Raw genomic sequence first — 24,820 nt, 5'->3', positions numbered from 1 at the left:
CCAAAGTCTGAGCAGGAAAGTGAAAAATGTACACATATAGTCTTACACCTATGATTGGCTTTTATATCTGAAGTTCCTGGAATTCGCACAGATTCACACAGGGAAATAAAACTCAAAAGTGCATTTTTAATTTTCAACTTTATTTGCTGGTCTACTAGCACATTCTTTTTGTACTTGGAGAAAACCTTTCCCTACACTTCACATTTAGGGTGTAGCCTCTCCATTCCGATATGATATGGATTTTTGTGCTTACCATTAGTAGGTGTGAGTGGGAATATTTCTGCCAAAAGTTTCATATTTCTCCCAAACTTGCACGTTTGTAGGTAGTCTCCTAATTTGAGAACCACCAACCCAAACCACCCCCAATCTGCCCATGTGAGCAGATTTTTTCATTCAGAAAAATCTGCCATAAAAATGTAGATTGAATATTTCTAAATTTCTGACATGAATTTGCACACTTAAATAATGGTTTTTGCACCCATAAGTACCAAACGGATACAAATATACCTTACTAAATTTGTCCCATTCTCATTATTATTGACAAATACACTCTCAGAACATTTTAAGAGATAACTCGCTGAAAGGACGTTGCAGAAATCGGGTGTATAATTTGTACTATAATTTATATTGTATTTTTATATTATAATTGCCCCCCAGAAGGTGGCTGTTTTAGTGCAAGGTATTCAGCAGCAACTTTTTTTGTTTTGATGAACGTTTTTCACATCCCTGCTGCAGATTCGAAAGACCTGTAGGTTTGGGGTTTTATTTAATGTCTGCGTGCTCCCATCATTGGCTGTGCTTTGTTGAAGACTGATCAGTTGTGTGCACTCCTTTCAGTCTGGTGATCTCACCCATGAGCCTTAGAACACTTCATTTCAATGAGTGCAATGCAAATCATCAGTCTGCAGATCCTCCCTGGCAGCCAGTGTGTTCTTTGAGGCTGTGCCAGATGTTCAGCATTGCAGCTCTTAAGTGCAGCCTTCTGACAGGCACACAGAGGCCGGACGGTTGCCTCCTGCATCGCTTCTTGTGCTTCTCGTTTGTCTGAATCCTTCCACCTGGCTCTCCGGTACCTTCCCTGCTTCACTGAGTTCTTTAATTCCACTGCCTGAAAACTAGCATTCGGTTCCTTGAAGTCAGACCATTTGCATCAGAACCTGGGATGGGTTAAATACAAAACAAGAGATTTTGCAGAAGAGCCCACTGGGTGTAGGCTTCTCCGTGTGGGTGCGTGAAGCTCATCTGGTACTCATGGTAACAACCCAAGTATTGTTCCGTGAACAATGTTACTGTAATTTCTGAAACACCCCCAGGCGAGCTCAGCAGAACAAGAAACTCTATTATTGGCAGCCGGCTGGTTTGCCCTAATCGGTTCTCAGTGTTCTCGCTGCCTCGCTTATGAGCTTTCTCATTCATGTCACCCACTGGGACCTGTGACTAAGTGAAGATGATAGCATGCATGTAGTGGGGTGAGGCGTGTCCCATTCCATTTATGTTGCGATCACATTGATATTATACAGGGTGTGAGAAAGCACACCTCTGATTACATCCCGACATTCATAGGATCTGCATATTACATTATCTATCCCCACTTCTCTGTATTGTTTAGAAGTATAAATGCACTTCCTGTTTGATTACAGAGCTAAAAGCCTCCTCTTACCACCCCTATGTCCTTTCCCACTGCCATAAGTAAAATCTGCTGTGCTGTAGCCTTCTCCGTAAAGGAAGCCGGCTATTACAGGAGGGAGAATTTTTTCCTTGGGCTAAAATTCCTCTATGTGATAATTAAAAACTACTGCAACCCGCATGATATTTGAGAAAAAGTAAGGAAAGGTGTAGGAAATTGGATTAAAAGTAGGCGATCCTCCTGATGAGTCAGGGCACCGTCTGACTTCATCAGCTCACTTACTCTTTGGTGTACAGCCTGATAGTAAAGTTGGTAGGCTAAAAGGCATCCCTTATTATTCCCTCATGTGTAATATTTTTTCTTTACGCTTAACAAGGCATATTCTGCCCTGTCCATCTCTATGGCTTTTAACTGCTTGCAGGCTGCCGTAAGTTGACGATCGATTGCCAGCGAACCAATACGCTTATGGGTGGATTCGAGGTCCCTTACCATAGTCTCAAGCTGTGCTCATTTATTACATCTGTCTGTATTAAGGTGTGCTGCTATGACGATAAACTGACCCTGCACCATTGCCTTTAGTGTGTTGCACAATAGCATGATAGATGTAACCGGTGTGCCATTCATAGCTAGAAAGGTGTCTATGGTGACTTTAATCTCTGTAAGCATGTAAGATGAGGAGCTTAGTGTGAACACTTTAAGTTCAGGGGGACGGAGTGAAGCTAAGCGGTGTGAATTGTAGAGTGACAGATAAATGGTCCAAAAGAACAGCTACCCCAGTGTCTACTGCAGATGTGGCCCTGTTGATACGCGGAGAGGTGAGGATAAAATCGATGCATGCGTACGTTAGTTGTGCCGCAGAGAAAAAAAGGTGTGGTCCTGTACAGCCGGTTATGTCTGTCGCCATAGATCTGTCAACCCTACCTCGGCTAGCCAGTGCCTATAAGCAGGGGACAGTGCACCAGTCTGCCCTTTTCTTGGGGTAGACCTATCTAACTGGGAATCAACGACTATGTTGAAGTTCACATCTACAATAATATCCATGTCGGGGGGTAGGAAGAATATGACCCAACTCTTCCTTCAGAAAGGCGTCCTGTTGGTCATTAGTGCCGTAGAGGTTGGCTAAAGGATCCTATGTCCCTTTATGTCAATATGCAGCGAAAGGAGTCTTCCAGATATCTCAGTGTGTCACCTTTCTGGGAATGTGTTTTGGCGAAAGTATTGCCTACCGGGATTTTTCCCAGGACCTGATGAGAATTATTGTCAGTCAAACCACAGAGCTCATAGCCGCTTCCAAATGGTTTCCTGTGTAAAACAAATGTCACATTTGGCCTCTCTGATAAGAGAGAGAAGCACTAGCCACTTTACAGGGGCCTAATATAAGGCTGAGTATATTAATCACTGGCAAAGCATTGGCTAGAGTCTGGTGAATGCCAAATGGACCTGTGAGTGAGCAAGGGATCCTTTGCCAAAATCGCTGTGCGGTGTCTACAAAGGAAGTATGCATACATAAGTCGTCATAAGGAAAAGGGGGGTAGGAAACAAAGAACATTAACAAAGCTGTTCCCCGCCTGAAAACACAAGTAATCAAACTTTGAAAGTCCATGTTGTCGGTCCAAAGTCTCTCCATCTCAAAGTATTGGAGGAGCTGTACTGCCAAAAACATCCGCTACGTGGGAAAGATTGTGCCCCGGGACCTAAGACTATCACCAGAAAATAATTTGGGATCGCCATATTGAAGGACCCATATTACTGTTGGGCCGCTTTGAGGTAACCTAGGACTGTTGGTACATCAGTGGTCACTGTCCACCTCAGACTCATTATCATGGCTCTGTAGTTGGCGTATCAACTCCGCTCGTTCTCTGTGACTCTCAGTTTCAGAATGCTTGCAGAGTTTGCCTTTAATCAGGCATGCAGACCGTCCCAGGCCTGTGGAAGGGGAAGTTGAACCCTGTGAAGATGGCTGGGCCAGAGGTTCCCCAGGGAGCAACCGCATATCTATCAGTGTAGGGGCCTCCTCTAAGGCTCTGATTCTCTGAGTTTCATTGTTCCAAACAAATTGGAGGCGAAATGGGTGTCACCATTTGTGCCTGACCCTCTTCACGCGGAGGAAGTCCGTTAAGAGTCAGAGGGTTTGGCGGCATTTGTAGTGTCATGGGGGAAAGGTCTTGATACAGCTCCATCTTGAAACCTTCAAAGTAATCAGTAGGCATGTCACGCACTGCAGATAGTACGATCTCCTTCTGTCTAGGGCACGCAAGTAAGAATGTCTAGTGCTTGTCCTGGGGAGCGGGAGTGGCGGCCTACCCTGTGAATGCATTAGTGGACGATGTCTGATCCGTGAGTTCCAGAGCCGCATGACGGAAAAGATGAACAGCAAAGTCTTCCAGGTTCCCTGGTACCACCTGCAGCGAAACACCCTTGAACCTTAAATTGGAGCAATGAGATAGTTTTTCTAAATTCTCCAATTAGTAGTGCTTTTCCAAATTCTTGTCCTGCAGTTCATGGAGTTCTCGGTGGTGACTATCCAGTTCTTCCTCGTGGGAATCCTATGTTTTTTTGAGCAAGTCCACACCCTGGCCCAAGTCACCGACATCTCTTTTAAGGTCCTTCACCTCTGACGCTATGTCTTGTTTAAGGCTTGCAAAATCCTCTCGGAGGATCCCAAATATGTTGTTCTGAACATGGCCATGTCACTGGAGCGTTCTCTCTCACCGATCCCACCATTCTCTTGGTCTGGGCCAGAGTGGGGGGATGTATCTTTGGGCAGTTTTGTATTCTTTGCAGGGGTTTTGGAGAACATGTTTTTAAGGGTATTGTCTTTCTTTGCTTTGCGCTGAGAAGTCATAGTGGCGTGAGATGTGGGTCCTCTGTGCCATCGAAGAGATGCAGTCTGGAGCAAGTGAGAAATTTGGGAGCACCCCAGGTACTGCATGGTCAATCAAGATTGAAAGTCTGCCTGGGACCCCCAGGGCACTAGCTGCTACCAATAAAGGACTGGGAGACGAGATCCAGGAGCTGAGGGAGAGCTCCTCCATGTGGCTCACCCCCAGACACCCGAGTGATGTTGGCTGCAAAATGTGTGTCTCCACTGGGCTGGACGATCCCTCCATTGGGGGCCCATGCGGCGGCAAGTTTTAACTGCAGGAGGACCCAACAAAACAGGTGTGAACATTGAGTGAGAGTCTCGGGGGAGCCAGAAGGACTGTCCCAGTGCCAAGTCAGGGCATAGACTAGACTAGGCTATACGGGCCCCCAAGCTGAAGTCTGCCCCAAGAGAGGGAGATGATGCCTCAGATCTCTAGGAGTATCTCAGTTCTCTCTGTACTCAAAGCAGGCAAGGTAGGTCGCAGCCCGCTCTCCAGCAGGGCCCCCACTCACCGGCACCACTCCCTAAGCTATCAGCAGGCTGGGGAGGACACTTGACAGGAATATCACCAAAAGTCCGACAATAATTAGAGACACACTGTGGCAGACAATGTCTTCTCAACAAGCTCTACACATGGCCTCCAGGCAGATTTGCTGGTGGAAAACTGCATACAGCATTTCATTGGTCTCCAACCCAGGCCACAGACACTACAGGTATGCATGGAGGTGGGAACAGTAGGGCACCGGTTCACCATCAGCCAGGAGTGAGGTGTTGCAGTCTGCAAGGACTGCCATCTCGGGTCGCGTACCTGCCTACCTTCCCCTGCACTCGGCTGTGGGGGACATGCAGGCCTTCTCGTGTACTCCGGTACCCACCTGCGGATCGGTCGGACAGTGCCGCTGTGAGGCGCGGGCAGGTGCATCTGCTTGTTTGTTGCGGCAGGTTCACGGGGATCCTGCAGGTTCTAGACATCCAAAGACAGGCATTCAGGCATACGGCCTGGAGCGCTCGCCATCCTGGGAGAGCTTCAACTAGGTCTCGTTGGGCTGCAGGGCTCGTCACCGAGATTGTAGCCACTCAGGCTCTGGGCTGCAGTCTTGCAATAAAATATATGCAGACCTGGTCTTAGAGGGCCGCAGGAGCAACTGATATGCTCCTATGCAGAGGGCAGGCAGCGGAGCTCCGGGAAGATTCCTACACAGGTACCATCCTGGACACTCCCCCTAGGGCAGCCCTTAGGGGTGATGTATAAGGTATAAAAAGGTGGTTTGGGGCTTTAAAAATACTTTAAATTCAAAAGTCGAATTTGGACATAGTTTTATTTTGAAACCAGCCTGCAAGGCAGACCGGACTTTAAAATGACACCAGACACTATAGCAGTGCACACTTAAGTAATGCACTACCATATACCAGGAACTTACAGGTAGGTTTTCTTGGCCAATTAGAATTATACCAATTATCGTATATCTTTAAGATAACAGACCAATGACCCTGGGCTTAGTTAGCAGAGCCCAGGGCACTTTGAGTCAGTAACCACCAGAATCAGTCAAAAATGGGGGTTAGTAGGGCAAAAAGGATAACTTTCCTACAAAACGTTTCCACCTCCACCATCTCAAAACATGCAAGTAGAGAGTACCTGGTACACATCGTGCACCCTTCCTGCAGCTCTCATAAGGACAGACACAACAGATCTTTGATTTGCTTCTGTTTTTCTTCTCCGTCTCTTCTGTACTGTAACGTTGTCTAACTTGTTATATGCATAGCTGATGGGAAGGGAACTAAGATGGTAGGACCTACTCACCTATAGGAAGCCTTCTGCCTCCAAATTAGCACTCAGGATGTCCAGCAGTGAAATGTATACTGGTCCACTAGAACAGAAGGATACAGGGAGACTGTAACTTAACCCAGGCATGCAGTTGTTGTGGTCTTATTAACTTACCCTACCTCGCCTGCACATAGAATCCGCCCTATTCTGTGTAGAGTGGTAACTGGTGTCCATCAAATCAAGGCTGAGAATAGTCTGTAACTGAAATTGTAGACAGGCGTTTGTCAGAAGAATTATTTAACTTCCATTGCAAATATCCATGTCTTTGGCAGTACCTAGAAATGGTATCTGTTATCGCTGACGTGCCATACCTGCAGCATCTCACCATCACATGGTGGCACTTTACATCGCATGAAGGTTAATACCACATTTTCTTTGTTTAATAGCCAGTTTATGTGCTGTTGATTTCTCATGAAAGAAAAAGATACCAAATACCCAAAAGCCTAGCAGTGAATCAGAGATGTCACAGGAATGAGTCCTTAATAGAAATTATTCTCTTTTGCAGTGGTAGACAAGCTAGTGCACAAAATTCCTTAGTAAAGAGGTCTTGTAATAGGTTAAACTTTTCCGTTAGTATAGTAAAGCTGAAAGCTGATCCATGTCCATTATGAAATGCTTTTACTGAAGGACGTAGTCATTTGTGTGGGGACATTAAGCAGTGCTTTTCCTTCCTGTCTCCTTAAACAAAACAAGGTTATAAGGAGTTTGTCCAGCAGCCCATAGTCTTGCGGTTTGCTAATCAATGGCATGGTGGTGGTGTGACTGGGCTATTTTACAAAACAAAGCAGGAAATCCCGCTATTGTGTCTGTAATCATGCATGCCATTATAAAATTACAGACTTGAACGACGATAGGGATCTCGGAAAAAAATTGCGCTGGCGTCCTTTAAATGTTGCTTCACCAGCTGCTCCCGGGCCATGTGGAAAAAGTTAATAAATTGTGTAACTCACCTTTGGGAATGTTGTAGTCACAGGAATCACAAAGTTTCCACATGGATTTGGAGACAATGTAAGGTATCAAATTGGCTAACACTCAAAGGGTCATATGTATAAAATAGTTTTGCAGTCTCATTCGAATCGGCCCATTTGCGACCACAAAAAAGCATTTTTGTATGTATGTATGCATCCAAATTGTGTATCGGTAACATGTTACCGAATCGCCATTTGGATTTGCGACTAACAAGGCAGTGGTAATCATTTGCTACTGTGAAAGGGTCCCTAAGGGACCGTTTCCTCTTTGAAAATGTAAACGAAGTTATTTCCTAAAAGCAGGCAGGGATCCCACGGACCACTGCCATCTCTTAAACAAAAATTAAACTTAAAAGTTACATTTTCTACTTTTTAAATGCATCCTGTTTTCCCTTGAGGAAAATAGCCTGCATTTAAACAAAAAAAGATTCATTAAAAAGCAATCACAGATGTGGTGGCAGCAGTCCACCAACCCTGGGTCCATCATTCCTAAAGGGTTTCAAACTGCAACCTACCTCATCAGTATTCATGAGGTAGATGGATATTTGATCCATTAGGAGTCACTTTTTAATAGTTGTTCGTTTTCTTACATTAGGAATTGTCATTTCCTAATTGTTATCAGGGGCGGCCTTAGGCATGTGCAAGCTGTGCACCTGCACAGGGCCACCAAACCCCAGGGGCCACCACGCCAATATATATCCTTAATGTAATAATCCTCTGAGGATGGATACATATTTGCGTTCCGGTCCCTGGCAGGGATTTGGCAGCCTCCGGCTCTGTTCCACTTCCAAACACCCTGACCCCCGGCCCTCTTGACTGGCCTCCGTGCTCCGCCCCGCCCGGCCTCCATCTTCCGGGGCCCCCTACCTACGCTCCCTGCCCAGGACCTCCATGAGCCTAGAGCCGCCCCTGTTGTTATTCAGTAAGAACCGCAATTAGGAAATCGCAATTCCTACTTTTTGTACATATAGCCAAAGTTCACAGTGTAGATTGTTTTAGTTGCATTGCACTTTTAAAGCCAAATAGAAGTCAGTTGCATTGCCTCCGTAGAGTCAAAAGTCCCTGACTCAGTGGCCCTGGACTACCTGCTCCGCATTTCTCGATCTGACCAACACAGATGTTTTCCAGTGCAGGAGACGTATGTTCAGAGTTCCCTGATATGTGCCCTACATGATTTTATCTGTGGCTCATCAAAAGATTGCATGACTGTTGGGTGATGGCAGAGCACCCAATGGATGAGTACCATCGTCCCGACAAGCCATTGCATAACTGGTTAGTAGCAGCTGATTAACAGTAGCAGGGTGCAGGCTTTTTACCTGGCCCTTGAAGTGGGTGAGCAAACAAATTACCAGGAAGATCCAAGCCAAGGGTCAGAGTCTAAGAGCCTGGTTACGAACCGATGCCTGAAAATACCTGGCATGTAAATCATGCAAATAACATCATGTTAGAATATAAGCTATCTTCAAAATTGAAAAAATGTATTTCCTGAACACTCCGACGCATTTCACCTTGGTACATTACATTACATCCCTGCATTGAGAAGTATTTATTTATTAAAGGTGAACGTATTCAAACATGAACTGAGAGACCTTCCTTCTCCCGCCCTGACTACAATGCTATTAGTAAACTATGAAGCAAGGTAGTTGTCAGGCGCACCTTAAATGTTACCTAGATTCTTATTATAGATGGAGCAGCAAAATAGGCTATTACATCAAACACAAGAGAGGGTTCAGTAAATCGCACCTCCTGAGCTCACATATTTAAAGCTGCTCTCATATGTGAGAATGACTAAAAAGGAGGCTTGCTGAACCTAAGTATTTGCCTAGGATCATACAGTTTGATCAAGCATGGCAGCAGGTATTGTTCCAAGATTATAAAGTGTCACACTGCAATTCAGCCACCAGACCAGTATCTCTTTCTGACATCAAACATTAATGCTTTGCCTTTAATTCTTTGGGAATGAGATTAGATCATAGCTGACAGGCAGAATCCATGTTTTATTTTTGGCAGTCTTGCACAGTGCGAACCTTGCCCAAGGACAAGGTCACAACAGACACAGTTTTTTTTTCAGCACAGAGACATTTGCCTGGATTTACATGATGCTGAGCCGAGGCCAGGATTCAAACCCCGGGTCCTTTTATTTTATGATCGGTGTAGGAATTCTGATGTTTCTGCAAGATCACCCCAGATGTTTCACCTTTTGCCTGACCCTACCTTTTTGCTGCGTTTATAGCTCTCTGCATTTTTCTCCTGCTAACCAGAAGTAAGGGTTTTTGTACTTGCCGTTTAACCATAGCTAAGTTGGTTTATTCCTGATTGAGAAATTTAACTTGCCTAAAAGGTACCCAGAACATGGCATAGAAAGTGAACCCAGTGATTTGAAGTCAAATGCCACTTGTGGACTGCAGCAACTGTTCTATCATGCGCTAAAGTGGCAGTGCAAAGCATGTCTTCTGGCCTATCCTCTGTAGCCTGACAGTTGTAGTGTAAGCTTGCAGTACAACCTCTTAAAATAACCCTTTTGTCAGGTAAATACCTTCCTTTTAAATATTAGTTACCCCTGTGCAGGCATTGTATCCCACAAGACAGGATGCATAGTATTTAAAAGTATGTAAATAAATGAATATTACCCTTTCCCTACAGTGACAAGGCCCAAATTGTTATTTTCACTGTGGCAGGCTTAGCTTTCCTACGTAGAAAAGAGTAGTGTATCCCCAGAGTGAGAATAAGTAGAAAATAATAAAACAGCTATTTTCAATGATTATTAAAAATCAAATTCAATAGTCATTTTGCATTTTTAATACATATTATGAAAAAGTAATTTTTATAAAGTTACTGTTTACCTACCTGAACTATCAGATGGCTTATTAGCATAAGTCTCTGCCATCTCTTATCCAGAGCACAGTCTTGATTTGATGTGAAATGTCTCCCAGGAGCAAACAGTGGGCTGATTTGAATGGGCAGAGATGAAGCCTGTGAACTCCACTGAATATGCAGTGGTGGGGTATCTGGGCCTCCTTTTCAAAGCACAGTGTTAGTTCCTGCTTAATCTGTCTGTTGAGCAACATGTGGGGCACACTTGAAAGGAAGAGAACAGGATGCCAAGACAATTCTTGTGGATCCCTTTTCATCTGGTTGCTGAAAGACTTGCTTTTGTCCTATTAAAGTTCTGTCTCAGGACCTCAGTCCTCAGAGCACAAGTTTAGTATGGCCGAAGACTTTTGTCATCTTGAAGATACTCGAACCCATGGCATCATGATCCTGTTTGAAGTGGCGTAGCTAGGGCTTTTGATGCCTGGGGAGATACCTCAGCTTGGGGGGCGGGGGGAGTAGGTGGTGAACGACCATGCCGAGGGGGAGGGGGGGTTGGTGGAGGTGACGGGGACTATGAGTGGGGGGGTTGACTTTAGTGATGCCGACAAGGCAGCTCGTGGTTTGCCACCGCCCTCGCAAAAAAATGACGCCAGGTGCGGAAAGCCACACCCCCCACCTACGCCACTGCCTGTTTGCATTAAGGCAAACCGGAACTACTGAAAACCTGGGTACGGTTGACCCCGGTAACTTTTAACTTATTGTTTAGGGCTTTTCCAGGGAGTGAATCAACCCCCTAACCGGTCCCATGAATAAATGTGGCACCTCTAGACACCTACTTCAGAACACTTCTAAACCTGTGGAAGAACAGAAGAGGACTGGAACTGATATTTGTAAACTGAAAGGAGCCCTGAAGGCCTAGACCTGCTGCCCATTGTACTCACATCAAAGAAGTGGGCTCCAATCCTCAGTTGATTGACCTTCTGTGTGGCTATAGAGTAATCACAAGCTGCAAAAAGCCTTTTCTTGGAAATACTCCATTGTCCAGAGGCAATTGGGCTCCCTCTATTGGCCTCTGCCTGACAACCTATGATCTCTGCCTCCTGCGGTGTCCTGGGACCTTAGAAGTGTATTCATGTGTTCGGTTGGGACTTGAAAGTCAGAAGATAAAATCTTTGAGTAGAAACCTGGCTGTCCCGCATAGCAAACGACCCAGTCCCCATCACCCGACAATGCTCAATGTTGGACCAGCTATTGGTAGGCCCTTGGCCCACTAGATCCCGACTGGCCATTAGGCCTTTAGGCTGCCTATGCACTTCGCAGTAATTTAATTTTAAGCTCAGAACTAAACTGTACATTCTCAGCAGCAAGATTAGATTTGTTGGTTTAAAAAGCTGTTGGCCCATGCCGCTATCGTAAATGTGACCTGAGGTATTGAAGTTCCAGTTTACGAGGAGTCCCTACACATAAACCAGAACATGAACCGGATTGCTCTATGTATATTTAGGCTAACCCTCATACCACGTCCTTTGAGTTAGGTCTTGGCTGCTCGATGAAGCTATCCTGGTGGGTAATTTAGTTCCAAATTCAGTACCCACCATCTTGGGCAGGAGGGATAATATTCACCTTCATGTTTGGTCTCTATATCTTTAAGGATATTGGACCAAAATTGTCAACCTCACCACAGAAAGGCTTTCATGTTACAAAATACATGTATTATGAGGGAATCATCTTCAGTATAATTTTCTAGATGCCCAAAAACATGTTCTTAACTTCCCGTCCTCCCATCCATCTTATCCTGATTTGAACTTTTTTCTGTGCTCTTCCAAAGAGTTTCCCGGTCCCCACCCCGCACACTCTTCTGTGTGTCACTGACTTTCAGTAGGCAAGAAAGAGAAACCGCTGAGTCCCAAACCGTGACACTTTAAGTGCCACCTTCCATCGTGCCACCAAGAGTGGAGTGCTAACTGAATGATAGTGCACGTTTTTTCGCCTTATTTTCTCAACTCAAACTGCTTATTAACGTTTGCGCCTGACAGCTGCTTTAAGTGCACTTGTTACTTTTTTTTTGCTATTACAAATTGTGAATTGGACGTGTTTTTTATTTCATAAACGTGGTTTTGAAGACGGGCTGCGCGCCTCACGCGTACATTCAGCATGAGAAAACCGTGATGTGACCTTGGCTTTGTGAGGAAATGAACTCATTCTGGGAGTTGCCTCTGCATGTTAGTGTAGCTATGGTGACGGTGTTCTGTAGCATCATCTCCATAATTAGCTAGTGATCAATTCTGCTTCTAAATCCTCCAATCATTTTCACTCTGCGCCACATTATCAATAGCATTTTCTCCTATTTGCTTTTTTTTTTTATAATTGAAACAGTGGATGGAATATCCGTGTCGTGTTGAAATCTATATTCACATTTGCTTTTGATAACCCACATTTGAAAAAAAAAGTACCGTGGGAAATAAAATAGCTTCAGTTAAAAATACTTTTGCTTTCTGTAATGCTCATGTGGTTGGCCGCTCTCCAAGGCCTGGTGTTTTTGACTGTTGTTAGTGTTGCAAGCATCCTGTTAACTGCGTTTGTCTCGACAGAACCCACCCCGTTCCTGGAAGAGGCGCCCAAGAGAAAGCCGGTCACGTATGACGAGTTGAGGAGCAAGAACAGGGACACCTTCGAAGTGGCTGCCACACACAGGGGCGAAGCCCCTGGCAGACCTGCCCAGGAGAGACCTCCCAGGACCCAAGGTAACCCTGCAAAATGAGTATTTCCACAGTGTGAAAGCCTCACAGCTACAGCACAGACAGTCTCAATAGACTTTTGGACTTCAAGACAAAATGGCCTATTCCTCAAATTAGCATGGAAACTATACTTGGAACTGCTACAGTCCACATAAAGGTCTCTGGCCATGTTAGTTTCAAGATTGGTAAAAAAGATAGGTTCTCATTTTCAAAGCGCAATACATCAGGCAGCTAAAACATGCTGTCAAAAAACGAGTCCCCTATGGCAAAGTGATGGCCCTCATACACTAGCAGTAATTCTTAGAACACAGAAGAGGCTGTACTGTTTTAGGTTGGCTCAGACTTCGTTGTAACACTTACAGTAAATTAACTCCCTACCTTACCCTGCATCACCACATCTCTTAGAAGACTTAACTGTTTTGGGATTTCACAAAGACAGCCAATTTAGATTGTTGAATAATTCTCCTGCCCCTGGATAAAAAAGATGCAAAAAACACAGATGACGGAGAGAATGCTGAACCAATAAAATATTCACCCCCCAGTCACAGATCTGTGTTAAAACCATCGTTTTTTTGCACACCACGCCATTCCAGTTTAGACCCAGCCATATGCAAATCAGTCTTGACCCTGCTCTCTATCGGAACAGTCCAGCCCGAAGTGCCAGGACAGGTCTTCCCTGGACCAGAAAGAAATATCCTGGGACTGGTTTCAGGGAATCAACCCTCATCAGCCAGGGTTGCTTGAATCTGGTGGTGTAGTGAGCACTGAACTCACGTCTGGGCTTACCCTTTCCACTTAGGGCGACAAATGCAAAAAGAACAGATGATGGACGAAATGCTGAACCAATCAAACATTCACACCCTGTCAGAGATCTAGATTAAATCCATCTTTTGTTTTGCAGACCACACATTCCAGTTTAGACCCTGTCATACACAAATAAGTTTTGACCTTGCTCGCCATGGGAACAGTCCAGCTCAAACTGCCAGGCCAGGTCCTCCCTGGACCAGAAACAAGCATCTTGGTACAGGTTTCGGGGTATCACCCCTCATCTGCCAGGCTAGCTTGGCTCTGGTGGTATAGCGAGAACGGGACACATGTCTGGGCATACCCTTCCTACTTAGGGCAAAAAATACAAAAAGAACAGATGATGAACGAAATGCTGAACCAATCATTCACCCCCAGTCACAGATCTGGGTTAAATCCATCATTTCTTTGCACACCATTCCAGTTTACAGGGGTGACTGGTTAAAAAGTTTCATCACTCGTGTTGTGTTTGTACGGATAAGAAAGAGGCTGCAAGAGGCATGGCAGAAGTAGGGGTTGTGGTTAAGTCATGCGCACCAGGAAACAGCCAATCACTGATAGGCTTGGTGTTCTCTCATTCTACAAGATTAACATCAGGTAAAGAGAGGCCGCATGTCTAAAAGACTGTCCTGCTTGATACCCCACAGACATCTGCCTGCTTACCCTACTACTTGTTAAATTTTTTCCTCTGAGGCTCCTGTAGGCGTCGCTAAAGTCGAACCATTCTATGCCTTACTGCACCTGTAAATACCTCCTATCCCTCACTCCACCCGGCTACTCACATTGTTGGTTCTTTGTCTTGTATGTTCGTTGTTGCTGTGCCACTTGCCTAAATTGTTGAACATTGAAGAGAAAATAAAACCTGTGAGTAACTTATTGTAATTTGTGTGCTAATCTCAAGAAAGAGGGTTGGAGAATGACCGGCTTGTAGGGTAAACCCAGAAGAGGAACAGTTTATTGGAAGGCTCAGCACTGTTTTCCTGAGTTCCATGTGAAAACCAATTAAAAAAACATAACTACCAAAATATTTTCCCTATCTAAATATCTCCATCCAATGGCTTATTAATGAAAGTACCATTGTGTCATGTTGGGCTCAGGCACCCAATAAGTCTTTATACATGCACTCTTTCACTTATCTTGCTTACAACCGTTCATCTATCTACTGATGTATTCCTCCTTTCAACCTCTGACACAACCACAATAAAATTCAATAAAACTCAACAACGTATGCAAGATAAAAAAAAGAATACAAGCGTAAGAAAACATACTGGGCACATGCTTGCATTTATGAAACTAAGCAAAGCAGCGGCTCTCCGTCTGAAAGAGGCATTGTAAATATTCTATTGATGTTTTAAAGTTCCAGAATGGTTGCCACATTTAGAGCCAACGTGTTGGCCATTACCAAACAATGATACACTATGGACAACAGCATTCCATAACGGTCTCCTGGTTTAGAGGAAGTGGCCATGTGGATGCGGCTCACTGCAGATAAAATGAGTGGTAAGCATACAACCCATTAGCACTGCCTTGTGAGCTATAGTATCCTCTTAAGAAACAAAAGGGAAACTATAAAAGTAAAAAACTGAAAACTAAAGGACTGGCCTTTGGGCCTTGATAGTGAAGCACACTCTTTTTCAGGTGGATGTACACTTGCGATAAGAAAATACCATAATTCACAAGGCAAGAGAGCCAGTGACTGTGGTGGACTGAACCATTACCCCATACAGTGTCAAGGCAAGAAGCAGAGTGTAAATGAAAACTCAGATAGACCAGTGGCAGAACAGTGCTGACCCAAGGCCCTCCATGTATCTATATGGATATGTGTATTATTTATTTATTTTTTGTACAAGATGCAGGAAGGCAGCTAAGAAGAGGTTCTAGCAAGAATTATTACAGTGCAACATCTTGTACCAATAGGGTTTGCCAAAGACAGTAAATAACACCACAATCCTACCCTATAAAGGTAATGTGTGACATTTCATGTATCAAAATATCTATCTGTTTCCTTTAATACAGAGAAACCGTCCTTGCATGCCTATTGACTTAAACAAATGTTTTGTACATTCAATATGTGAGGCCTACTGCATCTATCATAATTCCTCATAAGAAACAGATCAGACCAATAGTATCAGAATTTGTTTTCCTATTGAACCAACTAGGCCTCTAGTTTGTCACCAGATCCAACTGAGGCCTCCTGCACTGAGCTTAATCTTTCCCACTATGCAGCCATCAGGCATGCAGTCATAAGACGACATGGTATACACAATTACAGTTGGCGAAGCAAAATACTATCTCTCCTTAGAGGGTGTAAAAAGGATTTGGACAGTGCTTCTATACCCATAGTTAGTGGGGGGGGAGTTAGTGGGGGAGAGGTCACCATCAAAACCTTTGCCCACTACAGTAATCTTAGAGACTTCATGAAAGAAAATTCTTTATCTATAGACTTTAATGCAGAGTAATAATCTATCCATAGATGCCTGTTGAATTTGACACATGTTTTTCACAATCAACATGCCAGACCTACTGCTGTTATCATAACTTTTCATTATGAACAATCAGATGTATAACGTTTATCATTGACTTGTCACTATAAAAAACTCAGACTTAATGTCTTGGTCCTAAACAGTTTCACAAGACAGCGATCAGATATGAAATTGCAAATAAGTACAAAGTGCATCTGTCAAAACATTATAACATCCTTACTAATGGAGGCTTATAGGAATTACAGTAGTGCAAACCATTTTTCTGCATGGTTTGTTTGGATGGGTCACCATCACCAAAACCTTTTTCCTACTACGGTAACATGCAAGTTTCCTTGTAGCAAACTACCTGGCTACAGACTTAAGCACAGTATCAAAACAATCCATCCTTAAATTCCTATTGTCTTTAACACATGCTTTTCACGATACGTAAGTAAGGCCTACTTGCTTTGTTACATTAGCAACAAATCACACCTAAGGAATCTCAAATAGCGTTTCCATATGAACCAATACTGCCTGCCGTTACAAATGGCTAGACACTATATATAACACAGGGTTACTGAAGTGTTTAGGAGCTAGCAACCATCAGATATACATTTATAAAATTACAAATATATATAAAAGTACAGTTGGCTAGACACTATAGAGCCCTTTTCAGTAGGGCCTAACAAGAATCACCACAGTGAAATCCTCCACCCTGGGTTTACCAACACCAAAATCCCTGCCTACTGTTGCAATCCTTGAGATTGCATGTAACCAAATGCAATTCTACAGCCTTATTTTTTTTTAACAAATGTTATTTGTCAAATGGCACATAAACAGAAGGGCCCTGTAACCCAGAGGCGTCTGCATAATCAGAGCATGTAATGCTGACCTCGACAATTTTCATAATGATATCCAAGGGAAAAAAAATTTGAAGGTAATACAATAAAAATCTTACCCCCCCCTCTCCCAACGCCTCCCCTCGATCGCACTATACATTCACTCTCAGAAAAACCCATTTGAATATTGCAGTAATGCTATCCACCGGGGTTCCATGTCCCACCCTGCTCCCTGGATCCTCCCCGAGAAACCCAGATCTCTATAAGTGCGGGTCCTGCGCCACTGGAACCGGCTATTCTACATCAGTTTTAAACATAATGTGATTGCAATCCACTGATAGAGCCCTAATGGCTTTACCATATGCTTTTCGCAATAAATAAACCAGGCCTACTGTGTTTGTAATAACTTTTCATAATAAACAGACCAGATCTATGGCATCCGATGTAACATTCTCCTGCACACCAATAAAGCTACCGGTGTTATCATTGACTTGTCTCCAACACTAACTCAGGCCCATTGTACTGAGCTTAAGATTTCACACAGGGCAACCATTAGGCATACAGTCTTGAAATTGCAAATGTATACTAAACTACAACTGGCAAAGCAAAATACTATCTCTCCTAAGAAGGACCTACAAGGATTCTATTAGTTTAATCCTTTTATACAAATGGTTTGTCAGAGGGAGTAACCAACATCAAAACCCTTGCCTTAAAGTTGTTCTGTGAGATTCTATGTAACAAAAAGGCTTTAATTCAGCGTAATAACAATGTGCCCTTAAATGCCTATTGACTTGAACATATACTTTTCACAGGCCTACTGCCTTTATCGTAACTTTTCTTAATAAATAATCTAGCCTATAGCCTTTATTACAAACGCCAAGACCCTTGTCTACTGCAGTAATCTTTGAGGTTCTATGTACCAAAATACCTACCTACATGCCTTAGCATGGTGTAATAACAGTCAACCCTTAATTTCATATTATCTTTAAAACATGCTGTTCACACTTAGTAAGACCTAATGACTTTGTCATAACATTTCATTAAAAAAAATCAAACCTATCTGCATGTGATGGGGGAGGGGTCACACGTGATCCACTGGCTAGTGCAGGCCTTACTTACTCATGTACTGAAGTCACCACAGAGTCTCCGTGCACGTTGGACTGAGGACAGAGGCCGACCATGGACTGACAAGGAATGGGAATGTGTTTTAGCCGGAGTCACACATATACCACGCAATGCACTGTTTAAACGTATACAAACATATATATTACATAGAGAGAGCTTACCTCTCACCTGACAAGATCAGCAAATACTTCAACATTAACACCTCCGATTGTCCGCGATGCCGTCTACTTGATGCTGACCTTCTGCATATGCTGTGGTCTTGCCCCTCACTTCTATCCTACTGGCACGCGGTAACGGAGACACTTACGAACAGCACTAACACCGAGGTACCCAACGCATGTGAGGTCTGTATTCTGGGGTTTTACAAACGAACAAAAACTAATAAAGTTAGCTTTAGATTCTGTGACCTAGGCCTCATAACCGCGAAACGATTGATAACCAAGAGGAGGAAACACGACTCCTCACCGGAGGTGCGCCACTGGTTAAAATCCCTAGGGATCTGGGCGCAGACGGAAAGCACTATTTTACATAGGGAAGAAAGAGGAGGGTTACGCAAGTATCCCATCGCACAGGCCTGGGATGATATCCTCAAAGCCCTTACTCGCTCTAATGCCACACCACATACATCCCCCACGCAACACACAGGAGATAATGATAAACATGTCGTCTGAGTGCAACAGGCACTCGGAAAGTATGAGACACTGCGGCCTGCGCTGTCAGGGTGGGCAATGACCACACATTCCACCATGGCACTCCACACATATGACTTTAGATGCAATGTGCCCTGGTGGTCATGCGACTATATTTGGATCAGGAAAAGCAGCTCGCAACCAATACAAACCCACCAGCCTAGACATGACCGACCTCGAAAGGCACCTAATACATCAGACACACATTCTTTTCAGTATCGGATATCTCCCTCTTCTTTTTCATTTTTTTTTTGTTGTTGATTGTGGTTCAAATGTTTAAAAAATTGATATCTTGCAATCCGTTACGATACTCGCTTCTTCTGCCCCAGCAATATTGTGTTTTGTAATTTTACAACTGAACTGCATATGGGCTACACACCTCTGTTCCTATTGACATACTTACACATTGACAGTCATAGTGGGGAAGAGGCACGCATGACAGGCATGTCCCGCTCTTCAATCAGAGGTGATGGTATGCGTGGACTATTGACACGCATGCTTATCTGCAAATGCACGTTAACTGCTAAGATACCGAAATACACCCTGATATAACTGCAAGTTGTAAATGCTCTGAACTGTGTAAACGGTGACATTGTATTACTGATCTTGTTATAAGTGCGATCTGTATCAATGTTTGGATTATGTGGAATAAGGAAAGATAAAAATCAATAAAGATATTCACAACATTTTTAAAAAAATCTAAACTATGAAATCTTGTATGACTTTCCCCAAAGAACCAATGGAGCCTACACCATTACCATAGGCTTTACACCCGATTCATCACTGGCCTACTCAAACAAACATAAACTGGCAGTTATTATGCATATAGTTATAGAATTACAAATATGGGAAAAAAGTAGATTGCAAAACAACGTACAACCTCTTTCAACAGGACATGACAACAATCATCGCAGTGAAAACTCTAGTATAGGTCAGAGCGGGTGGCCAACGCCGATACTCTTTCCTACTAGAGTAATCTGAGATTACATGTCACAAAATAAATGTCTATACTTCATCAACCTGTAATTAAATTAGAAAATTATTTGTCACCATGGACAGAGTAACAGACCTGCTCCATCCCAAGATGTGCACGCTGGGCCTATATATGTTCGCCTGGGGAATGCAGATTCGTTGATCTTACATCTATGCTTGAAAAACTGAGAATTGCCACGATGTGGAAATCTATTTCTGCCTGTAGATTAACTTACTAGACAGCTGCTGATTGCGCAATGAAAAGACGGGGTGAAACACAATCTACAGTACAGAGCACAACATGGAAGACCATACTTGTGATGCCAAAACGCTTAGACGGCATGTCTTGATGTACCTGACAGATTAGTGATAAGCCACATGTGCTTTCTTGATTGCCTGATGGTTGCAACCCTAGCAGATCGTGGGTTATAGTAGGCTACTGCCAGTGCCCCCACAATGATTGTCCTGATTTCCTCTTACATTTGTTGTATTTTGCTCAATGGCAAATCAAAAGTTGAATGGGTAATCTAATGTATTTACCTTCCTCTCGTGCAGCCGAATGTTGGGCTATTGTAGACTCTGCTGTTTTGTTTATGAGGAACCAATAATATATATTTTGTTTATAAGCAAACATTAAATAATGTTCAAACCACATGGAACTCAGTGGAACACAGAAATCTGCCAGTACAGGTAGTGAAGATAGCAGGTAAAGATTTGTTTGTATGCTGATGGGTGAACTGAACAAGCACAAGCAAACTCATTTTGAATGAAAGCATTGACAGTGTTGTATGGCATTTTAGGATCAGAGAGAAAATTCCCTGATTCATGCCCTTATATAGGTACAATTCAAATTGCCCTAATATAGGCATAGAAATCATACCCATATTTAGACTTGGAAAATTGGCTTAAGCAGTCAGGGACCTCCCCTTGCTTGAATATTGATTTGTCAAAGAACGCATGGAGTTTACAAAGAACTACCATTTCCTTGGGGTTCTGTTCTGACGTTATTAGCCCGACTTAACGTCAAACTAGGCACCTTCAAGGTATAAATATGCCTTCACTTGCGCTAGGAAGAGACGGTGGCTCGGAGCAGTTTGACTATCTACTTGTCCGGTGCAGCTCGCTACAGAAGTGCCGAAGGAAGCCAACCCTCCAGCTGACGCACTGATCGAGAAGCTGTCCTTTCTCTCACTGAGAATCCAGCTCCAGTGTTTCCAAGCTCCCCTCGCGGGGTGTTGGGAATATCGAGTCCCGAAACAGAGATACCAGACCTCCTTCATTCTAAACTAAGGTATGGAGCTGATTAGACCCTAAGAGAAATCTTGGATAGATTCTTGGCAAAGAAAACTAAACCTATGCTACACCACACTTACTTCTTCCCTCGTACTAGACTTAAGTTAGGTACATTGGGGTAGGCGTATTTTAGAAGCACCAGTGGAGTACTTTTAGCCTTTGTTATTTATGGAAGTATTTATATATGGTTTAGAAACCATACAATGCTATTACAGTATCATTTTATAATTCTATTCTCGCTGTATGCATTATACTTTGCAGCCTGCATTACGATTGTAGCAGTTCACTTTACTTACACGAGAAAGAAGACTGTTCAATAAATCCTTTTATTGAAAACGCCTGTCTCTCTATTTCTCTGCACCTCAGATGAAACGAAGTATGCACGATTGACTGAGTAAAATATTTATCTATTGTTTCCATGACTCTGAAGATACATTTATTCTTGTGGAAACATAGATGTCGTGTTTATGCGGTTGTCAGAAACTAATTCCTTCTTGTGAATTTGAGAAAGTTTCTAGTGACCTCAGAGGTAGCTGGCTCTCACAATTAAGTTTAGCATATTCGATAGAGACCTAGCCGACATAAGTCCTACGTCAAATCTATAGGATATATTATTCCAATGCGCAAAGCCTATTGGGAATATAGGAACTACACTAAAACAGTACCTAGTGTATCATTTACAAATATTCTAATCAGCCACTTCCTAACTGCTAAATATGAAAAACTGAGCTTTAAACTACATAATGTTTGCCCCAAGAATGACTCAAAGTCAACAAACCTAAGTGATCTCTACTCTTGGTCATCTTGGTAATTCACTAAAAGCTAAATTCCCAGAGAAGGATGCACATGTGTTCTCCATGTCCAGTGAATTAATATAGATTTTGGGGTCATTATTTTGAATTAGTTTTGGTCAGAGCACTGCTCCTTTTGTTACCCAAACACCCCACACCTTTCTCTTGTTAAATTGCAAGGTTTTATCTCCTGACCTGTCTCCTTGGTTACATTGTAAATCTTTCATATTTATTGTAAAGTGCACAGAAATGCCCACGAACAAAGCAGCGCTATAAAGAAGTGTTAACAATAGAAATTATACATCTTTAAAGTGGGTTATCCAAAATAGCTATTTTTAAGCTAATATTTTATATTGGAATTTGGTTCATCCACATGGGGCCCGATTCTCACACTAACAAAATAAAAATATAAAAGAGCAAATGTAAGTCCTATTTTTAATACCACAAAAACCTGTTCGGTGTAAAAAAATAATCACTGAGCAAACACAAGGAGATGATGGACGGAGCGCTGAAACTTTTCAGAGACTCACCCCCAGTCACAGATCTGGGTTGAATCCATCATCGTTCTTTAGCTCACTTCGCCACCCCAGTTCAGACCCAGCTATATGCAAATCAGTCTTGACCGTGTCCCTCATGGGAACAGTCCAGACCGAACTGCTAAGCCATGTCTTCCCTGGACCGGAAACAAGCATCCTGGGACCGGTTACAGGCTTACAGCTCTCATCAGCCAGGCTAGCTTGAATCCAGTGGCAAAGTGAGCACAGTGCCCACTTTTGGGCATGCCCTGCCAACTTAGGGTGAACAAAGCAAACACAAGGAGTGGACAGAGCGCTGAAAAATAATCACCAACAGGTTTCAGTGTATACATATTCCTCTGTCCTTACACCTGATCTCTAACTAGAAGTATTCTGTCTTTAATCCATAGGGAAACTAATTGTCACTTTGGGGAAATCTCTACCATCTCCATTCAGTAGGGCCCTTGTCCTTCCCCACCACCGAGCATACTCACATCGTTTTGTTGATACACATGTGCAAATATGTGCAGGATGTGAAACTGCCTGCAGTACTTTACTAATCCCACAAAAAGTGCTAGCCGCATGCAACAATTCCAGTGCAAATGTCCGACATATACACAGTTTTAAAATTTGAGGATTTATTTTTGAATGTTAAGAAGTTACATACAATTCAAGCAGTTTTGAAGCTGAATATTGCAAAGGTTTAATTTCTATAAAATATTTTTGACCTAACACTTTTGATCATATCTGTAATTGTTGCATTAGTATATTTCACTTACATTATACTACCATGAGCTTGACGTTGCCGTAGACGGTAAATAAATACAGTGCTTGGCTTTATTATGTTGAGATGCATTATTGGCATCTGAACTGGGACTTTGTTAACAGCAGGGTGCTTTGAGGTTTTACTTTGATTCACTATGAATAGGTTTTGTTTTCTAATACTAAAACAATTGACTGTTCAGCGCAGTGGTACTGACTGCTTCCTTCCTTACGTTTTTTTAAGATGGAATCTTGCAATACTGTTTTCATCAAGAAACTGCGTGTCATTCAGCTGGCCATTTCACGAACTCCTGTTTTCTTTGAAAAACAATTCAAGACAATGATGAAACATCCACAATGATTTTACAAAAACAATCCAAGACAATGATGAAACATCAACAACGATTTTAAGAAACATTAACGTATCACGTGTTATCAGCATCTTCAGCGCTTTGCTACACAGCAAGCCAGTGCACAGTAATGTAATTAATACACCAAACGCAAACGTTTTAGGAAGAGGCGGTTACACAAACCTGTTCTTAAAGTTGAACATCTATTCATTATTTTGCTTTAGTCCTATGAGTAAGGCAGGTTTCTAACTTTTTGTGCATTAAAAAATATCCCCAGAAGTAAAGAAGAAAATCTATGCACACTGTAGATTTCTATACATATTCATGCTACCCTACATGTGGATTGTCTACCGGGCCGACAAAGTGTAGGAATAAGTGTCACAAAGCGTAGGAATAAGTGTCACAGAAATGGGAGTACCTTTACATTGTAAATGGTGTGGTGCAACCATTGGGGAGGTATTTGAAAGCTCACAAAGCTACAATAAAGTAGGAGTATCCTATCTCTATTGTGACAAGCCCTCTCTCTTGGGGACACGCTGGCTGGAGTTGGACAGCAGAGTGCAGGGAGAAGGAGGCAGGGGCAGCACAACAGACCCCATTGTGCGGCCCGTGGCAGCACAGTGGACCATGGAGGGTAGGAGTGAGGGGCAGCACAATAGAGAGTGGAGGGCAATGGAAGGCATGGTGGAGAGCGCATGGAAAGAGGCAGCAATCTAACCATGCTAGGGAGGTGGGAGGGGGCAGTGGCAGCAGAACAGACCGTGCATGGCTGGCAGGAGGGGCAGTGGCAGCTCAATGGAGTATGGAAATGGGCAAGAGGAGGGCGCAGGGGAAGCAGGGTTGTGGTAGTAGGCTAAGCACTGAGGCCAAGCCAGAGGGTAGGGGCATAGAGTCTGACAACAAAGAGGTGAGGTAGGTCAGGGACAGCAAGCTAACCTCTGAGGACAAGCAGGAGGGGCAATGGCAGCACATTGGACCATGCAGGGTAGGAGGGAATCGGCAGGTGTATGAGGGTACGGAGAAGTAAGCTAACCATGCAGGGTAAGCAAGAAGGGCAGTGGCAACAATATGGCCGCACGTGGCTTGAGTGAAGGGGGAGCAGCATTGACTTGGACAATAGAAGGCAGGTAGGAATGATCAGGGACAGCAAGCTGACCTGGAAGGAGAGGACAACTTGGGTTGGGTTGCTTACCGGACCGTGGAGGGAGGGGGCAGAGGCACACAGACACTGAGAAGAATGGGAAGCTAAATATGTAGGACAAGCCGACAGGGGCAGTAAGCTGTTCCTTGGGCTGTCCAGGTGGGGCACATGCATGCAGATGGTGAACAGAGGACAGGCAATATGGGGCGGGGGCAACAATCTGACCATAGCAAGCAGGT

At 43.5% G+C, this 24,820-nt stretch overlaps 1 protein-coding gene across 1 annotated transcript in view; it reads left to right on the top strand.

Moving 5' to 3' along the window:
• Positions 1–24,820, top strand: part of OCIAD1 (OCIA domain containing 1) — a 231,046-nt gene that overhangs the window by 191,884 nt on the left and 14,342 nt on the right. Inside the window, exon 7 of the mRNA XM_086962661.1 lies at positions 12,692–12,844. Coding sequence (XP_086818787.1) covers positions 12,692–12,844 — 153 coding nt within the window. The remainder of the gene's footprint in view (positions 1–12,691; positions 12,845–24,820) is intronic.

This window comes from Lissotriton vulgaris, chromosome 3_1 (genome assembly GCF_964263255.1).
Source record: "Lissotriton vulgaris chromosome 3_1, aLisVul1.2, whole genome shotgun sequence".
In the NCBI taxonomy this organism is placed as follows: Eukaryota; Metazoa; Chordata; class Amphibia; order Caudata; family Salamandridae; genus Lissotriton; species Lissotriton vulgaris.
The sequence above is the reverse complement of the archived record's forward strand: the minus strand, read 5'-3'. Positions and strand labels throughout refer to the sequence as shown.